Raw genomic sequence first — 16,708 nt, 5'->3', positions numbered from 1 at the left:
CGTCTTAACTTTTACAGTTTTGGAGCTAAGAAGCTGAAACTCAGTACACATACGTATTTTTGCGAGTAGATTAAAGGAAAATTATAGCAAACCCGATTGGAATTGAATTGATTATAGTTATATTCCAAAAACTCGAAATTTCTAAAAAAGCGTGTTCCCCCGTCTTAACTTTTACAGTTTTGGAGCTAAGAAGCTGAAACTTTGTACACATATTTAATTTCACGTGGAGATTTCACAAAAAAATAGATGTAAATAAGAACAAGAAAATGACTACTATTTAAACCAAAAAGGCTCTTGATTTAAACCATGTTTAAAACACACTGAAATTTGAGGTTAATCTCTTACTTCATGTTTATGACTGTCGTTTACGAAACTTCTGCGCACGCGCTTATATAAAAAAATGAGTATCTAAATATACTAAATCAAAAAATATATTATTTCAAGAATATGCTTTTTTCACTATATAAATATTATGTTCAATTATCCTTTTCTAAAGTATAATTTGCATACTGTTTTCAAGTATCCATTTTTTTCCGTGCAACCATTACCATGGCAACCGTTTCCATTGCAACTGTTTTCATAGCAACCGTTACCATGGCAACCATTACCATAGAAACCATTATCATGGCAACCGTTTCCATGACAACCATTACCAAAGCAATTCACAAATAATGTAATTATAAAGTATTTACTATATACAAACAACTTTTGATCTGAATTTAAAAAGCCATGAAACCCTAGATGTAGGCGCTTTGCGCCTGCTTCTTGTACTGATTTTTTGATCTACATTTTGAATTTTGCAATTCTGGCACCGAATTGGATTTCAGCGATCCCAAAAATCTCTGAGTAATTATTTTCAGGTAATTTAAATAGAGTTTTGGAAACTTTGGTCATGAAAATTAATATAGGGTAAGTTTACCACTTAGCGATGGTCGTATTTTTCTTTTTCAGATAAATAGTATATATAGTAGAAATATTTACCCCATAAAATTTCATATCGATGGTACTACAATAATTATTCTCTTATAATTATAATTTCCACCTGTCAAATTTACTCGATTCACCATTTGTCGATGTTATGAACGCAAAAAAATGCAAAATAAAGTTGGTTAAGTTTTTGTTTATTAGACATGAGTGATTTAAAACTTTTAACTAATTGCATATTATGAGACTTGTGTGTACCAATGTCAATCTAAAGGCCTTAGGTAACTGTAAAATAAGAATTAAATTGATTCTTTCAACTGGAAAGATTTTATTAAAAATTTAGTGAACTGACCACTTTTAGTGAAAAAAAAGTAGTACCGGGTTGTAAGCACCCTTGGTGAATCCGTAAAAAATGAAAAAAAATCAAGGAAAACAACAATAATTGAAATGAAAATGATAATTGCCGAATAATACGGGATATTCCAATCACATTCCTGGAATATTCTATTAGATTATTTTTAGACTTTTGCATTAACAGCTGTCAAATTGTCAATTTGACATAAAATTCGTGATCACTTTTTTTAAAATACCAACAATTTATGTAGTTTTGATATTTTGGTAAAATTAAAAATTAAACCACACTGAAAAAAAAATTTATTTGATTCCAATATTTTAAATTATTTGAAAAATATTTAATTGGTTCAAATACTTTTTATTTGGATCAAAAAAATATGTATTTGATTCAAATAACTTGAATTATTTGAATCGCATTTATTTGAACCAAATAAATCGTATTTGGTTCAATTAAATAATTAATTAAATTGAATCAATGAATTTATTTAATACAAATAATGAGTTACTTGAAACAATTCATTCATTTATTTCACTCAAATATTTTGTTTTATTGAAACAAATAAAAAGTATTTGATACAATAACTTTATTCAGTGGATTCAAGTCAACTAAATTATCTAATATTAATACACTATTTTATCAAGACAAATTAAAAAATATTTCAATCAATTAAATGTTTATTTGAAACGAAAATAATGAGTTACTTACAACTATTAATGTATTTATTTCACTCAAATATTTCGTTTTTTTAAACAAAATAAAAAGTATTTGATACGATAAATTTATTTTATTGATTCTAATTAATTAAATTATTTAATATAAATAATGCATTATTTAATGTTAATACACTATTTTATTAAAGGAAAATGAAATATTTTGATCAATTAAATATTTAAGTCTAATGAGAATAATGAGTTGTTTGATACTATTCATTTATTTATACATATTATTTAATATTCTAAGTCCAAAAATCAAATATTTTTTCATCAACAAAAAATTAATGTTTACAATGATTCAGAACAACGAAAAACGCGTTTTTAATAAAAATATATTTATACTTTTTTGAAAATTCACCTGGGATGATTCATGATAATCATAAAGCATATAATTAATTATATTTTATAAAATGCATTTAATTGGAAAATATAATTTAATATCTTACCCAGCAAACACGTTCTATAAATGTTCTATAACAGTGATGTCACAGTTTTACAGAACAGTTGTTACAAGTTGGTTACGAATCTGTTATATAACCTCATTGTCATTGAATTCTAGAACATTGTTACAAAAGAGTGACAGAACTGTTCTATATTATGATAACGTCACAGTTCTATAACAATGTTATGTAACATGTCTATAACACGACAGTCACAAATGATCTGCAAGTGATGTTCCAACGTAGTTCTAGAACTGTGTAGGAACAATGTTATGTAGCTGTCCTTTGTCTTAAATATATATAAAGTATATAATATAATAATAATAATATATAAAGTCAAATCAAATTAACTCGATATAAACATTTACATTTAATTTTTTAATGACATAAGAATGTGTTAAATATAAATTATATAACTTAATAACAACTTTATTATGCACCACAATAGTACAGGGTGTCCTAAAATTTTAGGGATGTCTGGATATCTCGTAATAATAGCCTTTTTGACAAAAAAATTTAAAAATTTGTTCAGAATAGCAAAATATGTTAAAATGTGCACTTTGATTTTGTTATTCTGAACAATCTTTCATTTAAGTTTCTTTTTCTCAAAAATAAGATCGTTACAAAATACCCAAATGTCTTGGAAATTTCGGAACAACATGTATAACAACACTAGATCGTTGTTACATTCACAGAAAACTAAAAGGTATTAAAATAAGCTGCAACGCTTCTTATTTTAATCCATTTTGGTATTAAAATAAGTAAAAATGGATTAAAATAAGAAGCGTTGCAGCTTATTTTAATACCTTTTAATTTTCTGTGTTACTGTTCTTCTCATTTAAAGAACTATGATACATATTCATACTGAAACAATGTTATGTCACAAATATAGATTTTTGTTCCTACACTGTGATACGTTTACGTAACACATATATAGAGGCATTCTTTGTCAACGCGGACACCCCTCTCGCCCAAATTCTTTTCATTTTAAATTCATGTTTAATGGCTTAAATTTTAGTTAAAGGAATATACTTTTGAAATCTGAGTGGCAAATATCCAAAAACAAAATATAGGATCCAATATAAAGGTTATTCTTTAAATTTACCAATAAAAAGTTACTCTAATTCATTTTGAACAATCCAAAAAGTAATGCTTGAGGCCTTTTTAGCCCTTTGTATTTGGAAATATGCCACTCAGATTTCAAAAGTATATTCCTTTAACTAAAATTTAAGCCATTAAACATGAATTTAAAATGAAAAGAATTTGGGCGAGAGGGGGGTGTCCGCGTTGACAAAAAATGCCTCATAATATTTTTTTTATCCCTGTTACGTAATTTAGTTATGTAACAAATACAGAACTCTGTTCCTTACTGGTTACATACCACTTTTCATAGTTGTTACAACACAGTTCTAGAACTGTTACAAATGACTTTGTAACCGCGTTCTAGATTTGTTACATATCTGAACATACCTGCTGAGTACGACGTTTTGCGTAACCAGTGACTCACACGTTCTTAACCAGTTACAGAACATGTTCTCAAGAAATTTGTAACAGTTCTAGAACAGATATATAACAGTGTTTGCTGGGTAACTTTAATTAAATGATGTTAAGCACTTTTCTGAGTTAGGTATTTTGCAAATTCAAATGGCATCAAGAAGTTGTTATTCGTTTTCACGTAGCGTGCGTAGCGTAGTTGGTAAAGCGTAAAGGCACTCTCACACCTTTTTGGCTGCCTGCCTGCCTGCAGGTTACCATGGCAACGTACGAGTGTGAGTGAGACAGAAAATTTGGATATTCAAATTTTTAAATTTTCTGTTGCACTCACTCTCATGCGTTGCCATGGTAATCTGCAGGCAGCCAAAAAGGTGTGAGAGTGCCTTTAGACTCATAGTCCGTAGGTTCGATTTCCCCCATGCATTAGATTTATTTATTTCTCAGGTTTGCGTTTAATCATTAATTCTATGTATGAATTAGTTGAAAAATGAAAATATCCCCAAGTAGCACGATATATCAACCAGATGTCACGGTGATATCACCGGGGAATGTCACCGTGACATCAGGAAAATGTCAAAATGTCCGCCTTACGGTGATATCACACGGTGACATCGAGGTGATATCACAGTCATATCAGGGTGATATCATGGTGATATCACCGTGATATCATGTTGATATTTTACAGGGACTTAAAATTTTTAATAATTTAAAAAATAATAATAAATAAAAAAAATAATAATAAAAAAAAATAACAATTTTTAAAAAATTTTAAATCCCTGTAAAATATCAATATGATATCACGGTGATATCACTATGATATCACCATGATATCACCGTGATATGACTGTGATATCACCTTGATGTCACCATGATATCACCTCGATGTCACCGTGTGATATCACCGTAAGGCGGACATTTTGACATTTTCCTGATGTCACGGTGACATTCCCCGGTGATATCACCGTGACATCTGGTTGATATATCGTGCTACTTGGGTCTGATCATAGTATGTAGAAATTACATATTTTTTAATTTATTTATTTTGATTTATTTGAATAAAAAAATTCTTACATTTTATGCAAATAAATTATGTATTTGGATCAAATAAAATAATAATTGCCGCAATTAAAGAGGTTTTAGTTTCAATTAAAACAATTACTTATGATAAATAATCTTATATGTGATTCAAGAAAAATTTTTATTTTTTTCAAGAAAAATATTTTATTGATGCAAATAAATATTTATTTGAATCAAAAGACATGCAGTATTGAATAAAGTAATTTTCATAATTGATTTAAATAATTATTTATTAGCTTTGAATATTCCATTTATTTGATTTAAATACTTTGTATTTGATTCAAATTACTATTTATTTGATACGATAAAATAAAATACTTATATCTAGTAAATATTTATTTGAATGGAATAATTTCCATAATTGATTGAAATAATTATTTATTAGCTTGAAATATTCCATGTATTTGATTTGAATACTTTGTATTTGATACAAATTATTGTTTATTTGTCAAGATAAAATAAAATACTTAGGTTTAGTAAATGTGTATTTAGTTCAAATACATATTTATTGGATAATAGACAAGTAGGGTTAGTTGGGGTAAATGGGGACAAGAGGTTTTGGAGCTTAATTTACAGTTTTAAAATTAAGTTCAACGTCAATATTTTAACCTCAGATCACCTGCAAGAGGTTTTGAGTATTGACAAGCTTTTATCTTGACAATTGTCAGCCAGATAATTCAAGTTATCGCTCAATGCATAAAAACTTGAAAATCAAAGTCAATCTGTTTCAGTATTTTGTCGAGCATTTAAAAAAACAGACTTAAAAATCATACCAAATTTTTGTCTTATTCCTTATGACTCCTATAACAGAAATCCACTTGAATTTTTCATTTTTGTCAATTTGGTTAATAATGAGAAGCTGTCCCCATTTACTGTGAGTTTTCAAATTTTTAGGGTAAATGGGGACAGCTTGTCATTATTAACCAAATTAACAAAAATCAAAAATTTAAGTGAATTTCTGTTATGGGAGTCATAAGGAATAAGAAAAAAATTTGGTATGATTTTTACGTCTGTTTTTTCAAATGCGAGACAAAATACTGAAATAAAAAAAAATAAAAAAATTTGAATTGCTTCAACTATTATATATGTACTACAAATTTTATTCAAGTTTTTTCATCCCTTAATACAGTAATATACTTTAGGAAACTTTTTTCTTAAAACTTTCTTAGAAACTATGCTGTCCTCATTTACCCCAAATTTTATGAAATTTACTAAATTTTGGGGTAAATGGGGACAGTCAGTTTCATGCGTTTAAAGCTTATCGAAATTCTTTTCTGCTGCATAAAATTAATCCTGTGAACGTAAATAACAACTTAAAAAAATAAACCCGCAAATATTACCTTTTAAAGGAAGAAACTTACGTAATTTGTGAAAAATAGCGATTTTGTCCCCATTCATCCCAATTTGACCCTAAATGATTTATTTGGATCAAATACTTTTTATTTGATCCAAATAAATTTTTTTTCAGTGCACAAAATATAATGTAAACAGTGTACAAAAAAATAGCACTCACCTTTTTTTAATAATTCACACCTATTTAACACAATTGGAAAAAAGTAGAAAATCACTTTTTTCTTCATTTTTTTCAAGATATTTTCATCATGCTCAATGTTTCTAAGAAAATGCGCGTATTTCTTCGGTATTAATACAAAAACAGTCTACTGTCAACATACAAGTTTGACCGTATTCAGATTAGCAGTTAGCACTCTTCCCGTAATTATAAAAACTTTTTTGCTACGTTTATACGACCGTCCAGCTGGATAAAATAATTTTGTTCGTCTATGAGGCATTTTACGTGTAATGTCCTAAGTTGAAAAATTGATTTCTCGAAAAAAATGAAACTTGGGGGAATTGTTGTCCTACCTGATAGTAAAATATCCCCAAAAAATTTTTTGACTTTTTCGAAATTTTGAAGGAGATAGAGGGGGTCAATTTTATCAGTTTTCCCTGACACCGCCTACTATTTGAATTTCTGCTGTCTATAAATGCAATAAAAAAAATGTTGTAAGGTATGTTTTTTGAAGATTTTTCATGCTCTTTCCAATGGTGAATTTTTTTTTTTAATTTTTGAATTTTGATCTTGATTTTCTATAATTAAACATAAATTTGAAAATGCGAGACGGATGCCTTATACCGCGCCTCGGACATTACACGTAAAATGCCTCCTATATGGAATTATATTAAATATTTTAAGGAAACCTTCGAGGGGGGGGTCGGAAATGGCCGAAAGTATTCTGCGCACAAAGTCGGGTGGCTGTAGACGGACGTTTAGGCGTTTTTTGATGTCCGTTTAGACACTTTGAAAGTTTTTAGATGAATATTATAAATTTACAGTTATATAAGTATAATTGTTTTATGGCAATGTTTTATAATATTATTTTGATGTGACATTTAAAAACAATTTTTATCTGACACTATAATTTATTTTAGAAAAATAAATATGAATATTAAATATTATTAAATACTCCGTCCACGTACACAAAATTCAAATTTTTAAGAACATTTACTTCTGAGAAAAAAATATCAAAGTTTTGTATACTTCTCGACGCCATTTTGAAAAATTAAATACAACCCGAATCTTTAAAGTTGGTTACCAAAATTATTTTGTGTCAACAAATAATATATTTTGATTATGTTTTAAATTTTACAAGTTTTTAAAGGTTATCTAATTTCTGTTTATTTGAAAAATTTACAAATTGGTAATATTAAATTATCTAAAAAAATTCAAAATGCATTAGTAAAATTAGTAAAATATATTATTTGTTAACAAATAACAATTATATTGAAAAACCTAGAGAAACTAAGTATTATTTGCAAGATACAAATGAAAAAACGTTTGGGCATTCCAGGGTAGCCTTCGGCAGTCCGCGTATACTACATATAAACTTCGGTAGCATATTTTACCAAATAAACAAAAAAACCAAAAAGTTTAGGAATTTTTTTTACGGTTTTCACAATAAAAATTAAATTTGAGCGAATAAAAATATATAAAAGTACGTTGTATAAAAACACAGGAAATATTTTTAAAAATTCAAAATTTCGAAAATTTAAAAAAAATCCGAAAATATTGAAATAATTTTTTTCCCACGACCGAATCAGGCTTAAAATTTTCGTAAAAGGAAGTAGCTTTCTTTAAAAAAGGTACAAAACGGTAAAAAAATTTGAGTAAAATCAAAGAGGTCAAAGTCAACGATATATTGAAATGGCATGGACCCGCCTATATACACTTGTTCTTTTTTTGTTAAAATAGTTTTGTTAAATCATTTCTCATAAGAGAAATTATTTCTAAAATAAATTAGTATCATAAGTAAATAAAAAAAAATTTTGGGGTAAATCGAGTTCAAACGACCCAATCTTTTCTTAATAAAATTTTTTTTTCTAGAAATAAAAATTTTTGATTTTCGTTTTAAAAGGTAAATGTTAATTTTGCAAAAAATATCATTATTAAAAGTTGTACAAATTTAAGACGTTCCGATATTGTTTTTTGGACTCGAATCGCTTTCTATGAAATACCTGAAATATACAATGTGTCATTATTTATGTTTTTTTATTAAACGTGAACACGTTAAATTAATACATTTTAACAGTATTTCGTGGTTAAATATTATGATAAATAAATTTTATTTTATGAAATCTTGTTTAGAAATCAGCTAATTATTTATTGCAGGTATAAGCTCTTCTTATAAAGTTGCTAGTAAAATTTGAAGTAATGATGTACATTTGAAAAACCTTTCAAAAATATCTCTTGTATATATAATATTCTTCATTTCCTTAGAGTGGCTCTTAATATTATTTGAAATGTACAAAGCAATATTTTTGTATTGATCACTAGTTCGAAGGCGATTATTTTCTCCAAGTTCTTCAGAATTAATTAATATCTTTTGGTTATAACGATCTATTAATAGTTTAGCGAGTTTAGATATTGTTGAAAGTATATCGTAGTCGTACCGTTTTGTATTTCTTTTATACACTCTGTGCTTTAAAGTTTTAAGAACATTCTTTTGTCTTGTTTCACTGCAGTAATGTAACTCCATTTTGAGGACAGATTTTTTTAAACTCAAACATTTTTTTTGACTTATTACAAAAATCTCCTTTTTATTTGCAACATTGATCACTTCCGCTTTTTTGAGAAACAAAGTATTTGAATTATTAGTATCAGTAAACACTGTTGAAAGTAATATTAAAATAACTACTATTTTACGATGTTTAAGCATTTCTTAATCTTCTTCTTATTACTATATCTATTATTTTAGTTACTGTTATTATTCTTTTTGTAATTACGTAAAGTTTCCTTTTTATATTTAGTATTAATATTATTATTAAACTGATAGTATGCTTTTAACAATAAAAGAGAATTCACATTTAAATTTACATCACAAGTAATTCAAAGGTCTTAAAATTCAAGATATGCTACCTTGAAGAAAACGAAACGCAGTTTTTACCTGGCGTCTTCTAAACACAGTATGATTTTATTGTGCAAGAACCTTATATCCTGTTTTAATAATGTTGTAGTATAAAATTATCTTTATATAATTAATTTTGCTTATATATGCAATAATAGCAAAGAAAGATCTTCAAATAAAAGATCAAAAACTATGTTCTTTAAGTGCACACATTAAAACATTTTATAATGTTTTAAACAAAGACATTAATATGCATTAAAATTAAGTATATTTCTGTTATTTATAATACAACAAGAATTTAAATAAGTAGATAAGTTATGCTATACGGGTCGGAAACATTATATAAAAAATTCTTAGTGTCATTTTAGTGGGCGTACAGTGGGCCAGGAGCGCCGATTTTTGACCAAAATCCTACTATTCGGTAAATAAAACTTCAACAAATTTTTCACTTTTAGATACCTTAAAGTATGTAAAAATTAAATCTTAGATCATTTGGAACTATCCATTTAAGGGGGAGTGACACCTTTGAGGCTTCTTTTTAACCTGTTTTGCATGAATTTTTTTAAGTCACATGAATAAAGTAAACAAAATTTGGTTTCGAGGACTTTATTTGTTAACTTTTTAAGTTTACGAAAATATATTTATACTTCAAAAAAGTTTCAATTTGTTGACTATAGATGCCGCTAAAGTTGGTCTCGTTTCTCTGCAGGGCAAATCGGTGAGCAAGATTCCGGTTAGATGGTTTAATATAAAACAAAAATTCAAATTTTTTCTGAATCTGAGATAGATTTAGCTTTAGAGTACGTAGGATATTTTAAAAATATTAATTTTTGTGGATTTGGTAGCTATTTGAAGGCAATAAAAAATCCGCTACGTACTCTTAAGCATTAGTAAATGACGATAAAAAATAACTTTGGCCGAAGTCAATCCGATCAAAACTGTTCGAGCTAGACTGCCCACCGTTTTGAAAAATGTCATTTCGAGAAAAACGCGTTTAAAGTTTTGACATATGAAAACTTATAAAAAAAATGAAATCAACGTTAATCTGCGATGCCTGCACCATGTAATTGGCCTTCTACATTAATATTGGCTTCATCTTCAGCCTTTCGAGCGGCTGTGAGCGTAAAAGAACGCAATTGTTACCACGGTAAAAGAGAAAATAGCCGATAGCGCTATCAAGCACTCGAAGCGCTCTTAAACACCTTCTGCAGATATCGATTTTTTTCACATAAAATTACTTCGAAATCGCTTTTGCTGATATATAATTTCTATTCCACACATCTGCATAAAGTATCGTTTAAGAAAACAAAAAAAATGGATTTTTTTTCGGGTCAAAGGTATCACTACCCCTTAATACGGAACGTGTTGAAAAATGAATTTTCAAAGTTTAAAAGGAGGAGGGTCAATAAGGTTGGTTTTTGGCCCGAGTTCGGATTCAGCCTAATATACCCTCATTTGTTTGTGACTCATAAGACCATGAAGTAGTTTTTCCAAAATAATAATTTATTTGGACTTACCAAGTACTTTTAAAATTGATTTTTACATTGGTTTTCGAAAATTTCAGCTTAATTTCAAATAAATTTGAAAATTTATTAATATTTATTTTAATTATTAATTTTTTTTATAATTTTAATTATAATTAAAATTAGGCTAAAATTTCATTTAAATGTTCAAGAAAGTTTCGCGATAAACAGTTATTTAAGTGGGACATTTAAATCTTTACATAACTTTCAATAAACATTGCAATTAAATATTCCAAATATTGCAAGTAAATATTTACTAAATTTTCAGGAAAGTTTCGGTGCTGTTGTGGAGGTATATTAGAGCTATAAAAATATGCAAGAAATATCATTTTTTGCGTGCGCTTCCTTTCAAAATGGCGCTGGAATAAAAACATTAACCATTGCCTACGAAAAACTAACTTTGGATTTGTAATCAGCGATCCCAAAAACCCCCAAGTAAAAAGTTTCAGGCGATTCTGAGCATATTTTATTTTTGGTACTTTACCTCTTTTAACTCCTCTAAAACCCCATTTTAACACTATATCCAAAAAACAAAGAATATGCTCCACTCAAAATAGTAATGATGAAGTACATTAGAATAGGTTTGATTGCGAAATTCGCGGTCCGAAAAATGGGCTAAATTTAGCGTCACTTTTTTCGTAACATTTCTTTTACATTATCCACTCGTTTTACGGCTTTCTCTATCAAATAAAATTCTACTAGCACAGTGAAAGTTTAGAATGAGTTTGTATTTGATTGAAGATAAAACTTTTCGAAAAATTATAAGACCAGCGTATAATAATATAAATCTTTCCTATGTAAAATGACCCGATGAATCCAAAAATGAAGCCCAAAATTAAGAAAGTAGAACAGTTTTTAAGGGAAGATTACGGTGATTTTTTTCAAAAAATCGAAATTATTTTTTTTTCATTTTTGGTTAGTATAACTATTTAAGAGCATGGAATAATTAGTCTAAAGTATTTCCATGGTCTAGAACTGATATAAATTGAGTAGCAACATGCAACAACTCACCGAGCGCGCAAACGCACGCATTTATTCCGGTCGGGTAGCAGTAAACGGCTCAGATCCACTCACTGGTACTTGACTGGCAATAGATTACTTGAAAATGATCTTTCAGAAGTCAAAGAAGGATCTATGTATGTAGCCGGTATCGCCGATTGAGTAAGAATCATTTTTTTGCAGGGATGTGTCCAGAAACGTGAGAAGTTTTTTTTGCCTTTGATTGAAATACATAACCAACAACAATTTTGAGGTTAGACGCATGAGACGTTAGAAAAGAAAATATTAATTAAGTGAGAAATATTAATTGTTTTTTAGAAATAAAACAAATTTTACTTAGCAAAATTGTCACACAGCTTATTAATTTTTATCATATTCATATAACACTAATAAATAATTGCATAATAATACATTAAATCAAGGCGGGGAACGGACTCTTTAATAGATGCGCTACTGCATTCAGAGATACTTCCCTTTTCTCCTCACCCCGTTTTAGCGCCTAAGCTTTCCAAATAATCAGCGTCCTAATAACCGGCGTTCCAGTGTACATTTACTTGTCCTGACACGTTACTAAAGAGACTCGGATTTTGTTTTCATTCTAAATACTCTATTCAACATTAGCCAAACATTCCAATCTCAAAAATTCTGAGAAATGAATGTTTATCTAATTCTATAATTTACTTTATTACTCAGATTAAATAAAAATACTCTATAAATTTCAATAAATGAATATTTACATCATAAATAAATATTATATTAACCCTTTCAGTTCTATATTTTTCAACGCAACAAAGTTTACAAATCATTGTACCCTTAAGGGTTTTTGGGGTCGCTAATTAAGAATCCGATATCAGTTTTCTAAAAATTCAAAATGGCGATTCCAATATGTCAGACGATTTTTTAAAAAAATTATCGTATTTGCATGAAACTCGTTACTCAGAGGTTATTAGGGTCGCTGATTACGAATCCGATATCAGTTTTCAAAATGGCGGATCCAATATGTCGAATAATTTTTCAAAATGTTATTTATTATTAATATGGATATTTTGATTAAATCTGTTAAATACAGTGAGAAAATGTTTTATATAAAGTTTACTTAAAAAGTTGGGTAAAATGGCTACACATGCGCTTTTGAACAAAGTTTCACCAACTGTAGTTCAAAATAAATTTTTAGTAGATGAAAATAAAATTGATAAATTTTTAAAATAAACTTCATAAAATTTCAGCAACACTTTGAAGAGAATATAAAACTGTGAGTTAATTATTATCAAACCACATTTTAATAAAATGTAGCCTAAAAATGTGGGAGAACGTATTCAACACATTGCAGAGTTTCACTTTCTATAAAGCTTAAACAGTCAAGAGTTGGGTAAAATGTGAACTTTAAATGTGAATGAGTCCGATGAAATATTATTGGTGGGGGGATAGGAGCAAAAAATCATTCTTACTTATCGACAGTTGGTTCTAGCATTGATTCCTGTATTATCTACACTATGAAACATAAAAGCAAAGTTTTAAAATAAATTTTTTTCAATTTTTAAATAAACAACAATAAACTAATAATAATAAAATATATAAAATATTTAACATTAAATGAAAATACTTATTATGAAATCCCATTTTTTAGTGTGATAGGTTCAGGTGCGTAATAAAAAACTTGGCGCCCTGTTAAAATATATATGATTTTATAATCTATAATTGTTGATAATTATTAACTTTTATCTTTTTGAACTGCTTTATTAAATGTAAATGCTACTAGTAAACTTATTTACAAATTTTTAAAAAGTTTTATAAATAATGTTTAAGTAAAAAATTTTTACGGGTGCCTAGAGTTTCACATTCAGTCCTGGCAGAAGTTGCGTGGTGGGGACATACGTTTTTCTCAACTTTGAACGAACTGTGACACACGCAGACGAATAAGTACACAAGTAAAGCATAAAGTACTACCAAAAGTAAATCAGTTTATGATCAAATGCATTTTATAGTTTAGTCTAACATTTGTTTTAATCTTTACACTACTGTTTGAATACACTTTAAGAAATATATTTTAATAAACATACAAGAGAATTTTAAATATTAGAAAAATGCCCATGTGTATCCATTTTTCCCAACTTTTGACTATACTTTAAATATATCGTTTTCTCAGTGTATTAATTATTTTCTATAATGTAAGTGATATATAACCCTAACAACAACGGATATTACAGGATATCCTATGGACGTCCTAGCCGTATCCGGAAATTTGGATATCTCTAGGATGTCCTCAGGATATCTATGGATATCATATGGATATCCTAATTATCGGATATCCTTAGGACGTCCATAGGATATCTTGAATATCCGGATGCTGTTATTATTATTAATAATAATTGAGTAAAAAGTTAAAGAATATTTGATGATTTATATATTTTCTAGATAGTAAATTTCTCGGAAATCTTATTTAACATCTAATAGACTGTCAACGTGTTGATAAACAATTTTTGTTGTATACGACTTATTTATTTTACTCTTTAAAATGTATGTTTTATCATAAAAATTGTAACTAATAAATATTTTTTTTACTATAAAAAATTTTTTTTTTGAAAAAATCCTCAAATTGACCGTAATCCCCTCTTAAGATATCGTTGTTTTTTCACATTTTTCACTATGAAAAAAAATTTTTTTATTTAAATGTAAATATTTTTGGTTCCAGTGGACAGATTTTCTTTTTTTTAAGTCAAAGGTAATTAATTTTCCAAACAACTGTCTATAAAATATTTTTCAATCCAATCATCGCCTTAAACGCTATTGATGAATATATCGACAATTTTGATTCAAATTTGTGAAAATTTAGATAAAAAACTGGATTCTATTATTGATTGCGGTTAAATATAATTTTTAATGACCCGATTCATGATTGCCTTATTGAAAATACCTGTACAAGATTTTGTACAAGTAAATATATTTAATATTTGTATACCAGAAAATGTACATGTTCTTGTACAAGTTCATTTAAAAAATTTTTTTTTTATTTTAAGATTTTAATAATTTTGAATAATTCAAACCTTTTATTTATGCATGCTAAAAATTATTGCGCAGCTGTAAAGTCGTAAGAAAACTACTGCGCAGCCTTTAAAGTTTTTAATTTTTACTAAACGAAGACATAAATGAACCAGTACAAGAACATGCATTTTCTTATATACAAATATTAAATATATTTACTTGTACAAAATCTTGTGCAAGATCTCTCGTACTAGAACTTGTTCCAAATTCTGGTGCCGAAATTGTACAAGATCTTATACATGTTCTCACCAGTTCAGATGCTGAACATGTACATTTTCTTGTACAAGATTTTGTACAAGGATTTTCAATAGGGTGGTAATTAAAGTGTGATGTGTGACGATAAAAATAAACTTCCATTTAAAAAAATCGGTTGAAAAATATAGAAGTTATAAGCATTTAAAAAATGCAGAAATTCAATTTTTCACATTTTTATGATTAACCTGATTTTATTTAATATAGTGTTAATTTAAAATCTTTTAACATATTAAAAGTGACTTATGGATGATTAAGTCATTCTTTTATGTTGAGTAGTAGTTTTTCTAAAGAGAAACTCACCCATCAACGCTTCATCCCACAATCCCTGGTACCGATTTTCCATTGTCTTGTGTAATTTTTTTCATTTTGACAAATGATGTAAACTTATTATTTACGCATTTCAACAAAAAGATTTTTTTATTTTTGCTTAGATATTATATGGGGACTAGCCCTAAAAATGTGTGAGTCACCTAGTGTGAAACAGACTGAATTTCGCCCCTCTTCCCCTTAAGGGAAGAGGAACGAGAATGCGTGAACTATTGCCGGCAGATTCTCTCCCGGATTAAGCGAGATTGATAGTACGTTTGTTAGATATAATATAAACTGTGATAAACAATAAATATTAAGATACAAATATAATTTATATCAGTGTTAAATAAAATAGTGTTATCAATTATTTATCTGATCCCACATCAATGCGTACGGGTTTGTGAGTCGGCCCGAATAAAAATATAAAGTATGCGACATTTAATCGCATGAAACAAAATCGACTACAATTACAACTAGTTTTTAATAAAATTATAATAACAAAATAAACATAAATTTACTTGTTAAAACTATTAAATTTGTTTGCAAATTATATATTTATTTAGGAGTATTTTTATTCCTTATGTAATTTATTAAAATAATTTCAATGTTATTCATTATGGTAAAAAGAATTTTATTATAATCTGGATCCCATTCCACGTCGGCATATCAGGAAACGACACAGCAAATTCCCTTGCAAAAACTGCCTGTGTACTACAAACTGTAGACGAATCGGCAACCATCGAACCCCAAGACATGATAAAACACTTTAAAGAGGAAACACTAAAACTCTGATACAACGAATGGAAAGCAAAATCTTCTAAATTACACGAAATCAAAAACCATGTCTATGATCAACAACAAATTTCACTGGAAGACAGTAAAGATCCCTAGTAGAAATATACGACCGCGCAATTACTGGTGCAGTACTATTTGCCGTAGTACCAGTACTGGCTGCCAGTACGGTACCAGTAGTAGGTCTGTACTGGCTTGTAATGCTTGTCGGTACTGGTTTAATGAATTTTATCTGTACTGGTGTAGAACCATCAACCAGTAATGTTCTGGTACTGGATTAATACCGCCTATCCAAATCATCGTATTTAAAAAAGGGGAATTTTTATTTTGATAAAATTAAATAAAATTTTTATTTTAATTAAAGTAAATATTTTATTTTATA

The 16,708-nt window shown here is 28.1% G+C and overlaps 1 protein-coding gene across 1 annotated transcript in view; it reads right to left on the bottom strand.

Annotated features, from left to right (window-relative positions):
* Positions 1 to 15,804, bottom strand: part of LOC127287088 (chymotrypsin-2-like) — a 164,747-nt gene extending 148,943 nt beyond the window's left edge. Inside the window, exon 1 of the mRNA XM_051313836.1 lies at positions 15,526 to 15,804. Within this exon, the coding sequence (XP_051169793.1) occupies positions 15,526 to 15,568 (43 nt within the window). The 5' untranslated portion in view covers positions 15,569 to 15,804. The remainder of the gene's footprint in view (positions 1 to 15,525) is intronic.
* Between the last annotated feature and the right edge of the window lie 904 nt (positions 15,805 to 16,708).

The sequence above is a fragment of the Leptopilina boulardi genome, unplaced genomic scaffold (genome assembly GCF_019393585.1).
Source record: "Leptopilina boulardi isolate dan_hultmark-lab unplaced genomic scaffold, ZJU_Lbou_2.1 LbouV2_122, whole genome shotgun sequence".
Classification (NCBI taxonomy): domain Eukaryota; kingdom Metazoa; phylum Arthropoda; class Insecta; order Hymenoptera; family Figitidae; genus Leptopilina; species Leptopilina boulardi.
The sequence above is the reverse complement of the archived record's forward strand: the minus strand, read 5'-3'. Positions and strand labels throughout refer to the sequence as shown.